The sequence below is a fragment of the Lepisma saccharinum genome, chromosome 13 (assembly GCF_977018435.1).
Source record: "Lepisma saccharinum chromosome 13, izLepSacc3.1, whole genome shotgun sequence".
In the NCBI taxonomy this organism is placed as follows: domain Eukaryota; kingdom Metazoa; phylum Arthropoda; class Insecta; order Zygentoma; family Lepismatidae; genus Lepisma; species Lepisma saccharinum.
The window spans coordinates 35063417-35069416 of NC_139241.1; the positions used below are offsets into that span (position 1 = coordinate 35063417).

The following is a 6000-nucleotide window of genomic DNA, read 5'->3' on the forward strand; positions in this document are numbered from 1 at the left end:
GTGCTTATTTCAATTGTAATTGTAACTGTAATTGTGAAAAGTGGAAACATTACAAAACAAGCGGTTTCTGTTACGGACTTTCTGAACGCAATTTGCCGGGACCTGTTGCATGAAGAGCCCGCCGAACGGCTGACACGCTGGCGGTGAACGACTGAAATAACCTCCCTGTACGTATTTTTTCTAAATTGCAGGATCTATTAAGAATTGATCAAGCCAGAGTGATATTTTCCACGATATTTTGTGACCACATATTTTATATATAAATCCCCTTTTTTTTGATTGTGCGAATAGCGGGCAATAATCATTTTATTCTCCTTAAGTTCACGCAAGTATAGTTATTGGTTCTCTTTTTGAGACTGAGGCGGCAGCGCTAAACGCAGGCCATTACCCTCAACAATTCGAATTTGTAACTGTTGGTTGTAGCTTAAACTTAAGCGCGTACATTAAATTGATCCCGGACCTTCCCACGCTTTCCACGAGGCTGTTTTGCCACCTTTTTTCACGTACTCAACCAGCAGGTTACAAACATAAATTCAAATTGTAGGTTTCAACAAGATCAGCTACTAAACCTCTTGCCTTGTTTAGGCATGTGAGAATTGAGATATACCTATGTGAATATCTGGGAATTTTATAAGCTATATTATTCAAAAAGTATTCACTGTCAACTTGGAAATTTAATATCTTCTCTACAAAATTTAACCTTTTCATTTTTCTTCTTTCTTCTCAGGAAAACATATTCAACTGTGATAACCATTCAGGGTAATGTTGGTCATAGTAATTTTTTTTAAACTTTGTGCATAATAACCTGATAAAGAGTTGTTGAACTGATTCAACTTTTTGAAGGTGACTGGTTGCAGTCAAAAACCATAATTCATTTGCATATTCAAGAATAGGATGAACTATCGTTTTATACAGGAATATTAAGGTATCTTCCTTTTTAAAAACTTTCCATGAGAAAAATATATAACCAAGCATTCTCTTTGCTCTTTTGCAAATTTCTGAAATGTGCACATCAAATATGAGAGAGGAGTCTATTACTATTTTTAAGTCTTTATGACTGTCGCACACTTGGATTTTATTTTCATAAATAAAATAGTTGGAGACTATATAATGAACTTTCTTAGTACATCTTAAAACTTTACACTTTTTCAAGTTAATTTCCATTTCATTAATCTTGCACCAATATGTCATTCTATCGAGATCAGATATCAGAGATAATAATAATAATAATAATAATAATAATAATAATAATTATTATTATTATTATTCTATTATTACATTATTATTATTATTAGTAGTAGTAGCAGCAGTAGTGGTGTCAAAGACGTTATTATCCTTGTATATTACGCAAAAGAGGAGTAGAAGTCGATGCTATAGCATTTGTGTTCAAACAAACTATTTGAATTATTTGTTCAACACATTCAATTTCACATTAAAATGGAAAACAAGCACACAAACTATTTTTGAAAGAGAGAGAATGCTTGATAAATGCATTCCGAATATAATTCTTTGTTTTACATTAATGTATATAATATTCATGCACGTTATATGTTTCACACATGCAACATACAGCGACGTAAAATAAAAAATACATATGCAACATGCCAACACTAAATTGTGTACGTATTAAAAGTTTCTTTAATACATATATACACAAAATATATTATTTAAATACATTACACAATCAATTCATCCACCTCATAATAAACCAACAGCAAAGAATATATAAATTCTCTCTGAAATGTGCACGCTCCCCTTCCTCAAAACAATTGTTTATGCATTTAAGACAAAATCAATTAAGAAAAGTCTAACTTCTCCCTTTGGTAATGTACAATGTAGTACAGAAAACAACCATATATTGTGAGCGAAGCGAGCAAGAAAATTTTTAGATCCAATTTTTTTTGCAGACTGAAATCTGCAAACTGAAATCAATATTAATAATTTAAGAGGCACAATGGCATTCTCTCTTTTCCAACTTTTCTCATTTACATCTTTCGGTGCACAGGGCCGACTCCCACTGCCTCCTAGCTATGGCTCTGAACTTCAGAAGAGTAAGAAAATCAGGTATTGCGAGCAAAGCGAGCAAGAATATTTTCCAAATTGTATCTTTATTATACATAAAATTTGAAATTTGGGCGATAATTGCCCCCTGCTTGTATCCTTGGCCATCAACGTTTGCCACCCTTGCCCCCCCCCCCCTAGAACTCATTTCCATCCAAAGTTGGGGGGGCAATGCTCCCTGTCCCCCCTTGTGGTTGCACCACTGCACATGGTACAGTTCACATACATCATGTAGAGACAACACTTATATAACAAATCTCCAAGTATTGTGGAAAAAAAGAACTTCTATACTATGCATGCTTGTGAATATCTATATTAAATTTTATGAATTCTAACATGAATTGCTGAAGAAAGGACTTGAAGAAGGCTATCGCTTGAAGAGCTGAAATTTCATCACACCAAAACGAGGAAACCAAAGTATGTAAACAATTTGTTTCATATACAATAGCTGTGGTTACATAGACAATAAATAAGAACATTTTTATTGTAAAAAATTGCTTGCCTCAACCCTTGTTTTTCCCGGTACAGGCACTGGTGCACTTAGGAGCCTCAAGATCCATGTTTCTATCTCCCTGACATCGTGTAGAACAATGGAAGGTGTTCCGTCATATGCTTTTCCAGTTATAACACTCCATACAGTGTCCCTGCAAGCAGAAGGAAAAGACAATAAGCCTATGATCTCTATAAGACATGCATTTGTTCCCTTAAGTTTGCAAAGAAACTTTTTTTTAGGGTATATGATGCAAAATTTACCATAAAAATTTCATCAAAATTATATCGTACACATAATTCCCCTTGCTTGCTCTCCCATTTATCTTGCAACAATGTCTTTGGAAAATCCCATCCATTAAAATATTACAGTTTTAACTAACTGTTGCCACTTGCCTTTCCTTTTGCATTTACTTTATGCTTCCAACTAAATATGTTACACAGGTTGAGCACATGACATGATAAAGCTGCTGTTATATGCTTGGCAAAAAATATATATTCCGTGGTTGAATATATATCTGTTACGAAATAGACACTCACAATCATAAGTGTACTGAGCAATTGTCTATGTTGGAGGTTTTCAGCTGCTGACAGTGACAATTGGCCCCAAGATGACAAACCTTAAAATGCAGGAAAGTGTGAAATCTAGGAATGTAAATTAGAGAATTCACTGCATATGGTTTGGTTGGAATTTATGAGATGTTTTATGTCCCAGCTGGAAATTTTTCCAATTAGTTCCGATACCAAATATAAGTTTTTAGACACTCTATTGGAAAGTATTTTATTGATTTCAATATTTTGGTTATGAAAAATTCTTATCTGTACAACTTTAAATGCAATGGAGAAATCATACACAACAACTAAAATAAATGTCTGGTAAAGCATATGGAATTTGTTACTTACAAAAACTTTCACACACAAACATTTTTCAAATATATGAACACGTTTTTAACTCTGTAGCTTCATTGTGTTTAACACACTTGTAGAAAATCGAAAAACATGGTGCTTCAATCATAAATTGACATGTTGTTCTTCCTTTATACATGTGAAAACAGCAACAAATTAGGTTAAACAAAGAATCTTACCCACAACACTTGGAAAAGTGATAAACAAACAAAACACTGTCGAGGTCGACTTAGTTGATCAAAATATTGCTCATTTTTCCAATTGCATTTCATACACATAAGAATAATCATGAAAATGCCATATTGGTTCTTAAGAAAGAGTTCTTGTTAGGTATTTATTAAGATAAATCTGACTTCAGTAGTATGCATTAAAATTCATAAGAAATTCAGTTCAAATGTCCTGTCTTTCCAAAGAACTTCTAAATCACAGGAAATGGGTGTCTAGAATTAAACTACCTATGCTTTGAGTCAATAAGTGAATTTATAACATATTGATTCTACAATATATACAAACTTACAATTGGATACTATTCACCAATTGGAAGTTGTCTTAATTTTCCAATTGGTTTTAGTTGAGATTCCGATTGAAACCAATATATTGTGATACCTATATTAGGCATCTGATAGAATCTGATTCATTCCACTTGAAACCAATTCAATCCAATTGAAATTTCAATTGGAACGAATAGAAAATTCCAGCTGGGTTGTACGACAAAATATAATGTTTCTGATGCATTAGTGTCAACCTAAAGTACTGTGTTGAATGGACATTTTGATAATAAAGTACTAAACAATATCAAACAAAAGAAAAAAATTAAGCCCAAAGTTCCAAGAAAACGTCCTTAAGAATTACAATAACATGACTTTAGCTTACCTTGTTATTTGCCTGGAAGCCCCAACTCTTCTGGGTGATGTGTTTTCATTACATGCATCTATTAGCTTCTTCAGAATGAAGAGGCACTCACGAAATATTGAGAAGAATGGATGATGTGACACTAGACACAGTGATGTCAACGAGTGGTTCCGCACTCTCTGCAGAAAACATAGATGTATGTCAGAAAAACTTATTAAAATAAATATTATGAAGTCCTTGACAAACACCCTGCAGTAAATAAATAAATTTAAGGAAAGTAAAGTGAGGAAATTTTGAACATTTCTGTCATCAAAACAAATTTTCTTAACTACAAAATAAGATCTCAACTTTGATCATGTGATATTCTAATCAGGCATGGATTTATAAATGTGGAAGCCACATGTATAAATCAAATTGTGCAGACAATTAGTTACGTTTTTATATTTTTTTATGTTTTGTGCCCCTTTTAAAAGCAGAAGGAAAATATCTCACAGATGAAGGCCAGGGGTTGTAGCACCCTCCCCCATCCCCTTCCCCTTCCCAAATCTGTGTCTGATTCTAATACAATAAAGGACTTCAACATTTTGATCTAATTGGGGTATTAATTAAGTCAAGCTGGTTTGTGTGTTAATCTTGTAATGTTGACAAACATTTTATTTGTAACATATCTAATGCAATATGGCACGCTTTGTAACATGTAATTGTTTAACACATGTGTACATGTGTTTGCCATGTGCTTTTAGTGATTTATACTTCAGGGATTCGTCACACTCTTGAAAAACATGTGGGCTGGCTGAATACTTGATGTCAGGTGTACTTCTAATTTCTATCAACCATTTACACAACTTTGCTGAAGGCATAAAGATACTGAATGAATTGCCTAGAGTTCAGTGAGCTCCTGGATGTCAACTGGCAAACATCCATGGTAATCAAGACTAGGAACCAGTTGTCAGAGGAAGAAGATCAAGAAGAGAAGTTAAGCAGCAACAACCTTCTTACATTGCCCAACATTTTGGGAGAGTAGGTATATTAGACCAAAGTCTGATCCCAGTTGATGGCAGGATAGGTACATCAGACCAAGAGCTGATCGCATCTAGTGAAAGGGTGGTTACATGGTATCCTATGATCCTTACTCCTTCATGCTTCCGTTAACAAACCAAAGTATATGTTACCAGCAGTTTGCCAGAGTGGTGCTCTGAGCTCCTCACACCACTGAACATTATGTCAAGAGATCTGTGATGGGGTTACCTTATAATTAATGCCTTAATTAAATTAGGTCCCTTAACTCCCCATACAGCACAAATCTCCAAGTGATATCCACAGTGTCCAGATCAGATCTATGGATATCCATTCAAAATCCCATCCTGTATACCCATAGGATACCCAATCCTAGATATCCAGACAATCTCAGATATCAGAGGATCCCCAATCCTGGATATCCATGGGACGTATGATATGTCCACATGTTATTCACAAATTGACAAATATTTTGTTGTCTGTGGAAAGGCTCATTCAGAGTATCAAGTCATTAGGACCCAAACTCTGTGATGATACAGTCTTCAATCGTAAGTCGCAAACATCATCCAAAGGAATATAATCATGCATAGACCCATTATCTTACCCAGTAAGTCACACATGCATGCAAGGCCAGGTGAAAGTTCCTATGCTACAAGTCTGTGTGTGTATCTCTCT

The 6000-nt window shown here is 34.4% G+C and overlaps 1 protein-coding gene across 15 annotated transcripts in view; it reads right to left on the reverse strand.

Moving 5' to 3' along the window:
- The window catches only part of Rab3-GEF (Rab3 GDP-GTP exchange factor), a 335149-nt gene that overhangs the window by 144400 nt on the left and 184749 nt on the right, over positions 1 to 6000 (reverse strand). For all 15 annotated transcript variants that reach the window (XM_083134034.1, XM_083134032.1, XM_083134044.1 and 12 more), the window contains exons 6-7: positions 4330 to 4487; positions 2564 to 2705 (exon numbers count right to left, since the gene is read on the reverse strand). In XM_083134034.1, the coding sequence (XP_082990160.1) occupies positions 2564 to 2705; positions 4330 to 4487 (300 nt within the window). The remainder of the gene's footprint in view (positions 1 to 2563; positions 2706 to 4329; positions 4488 to 6000) is intronic.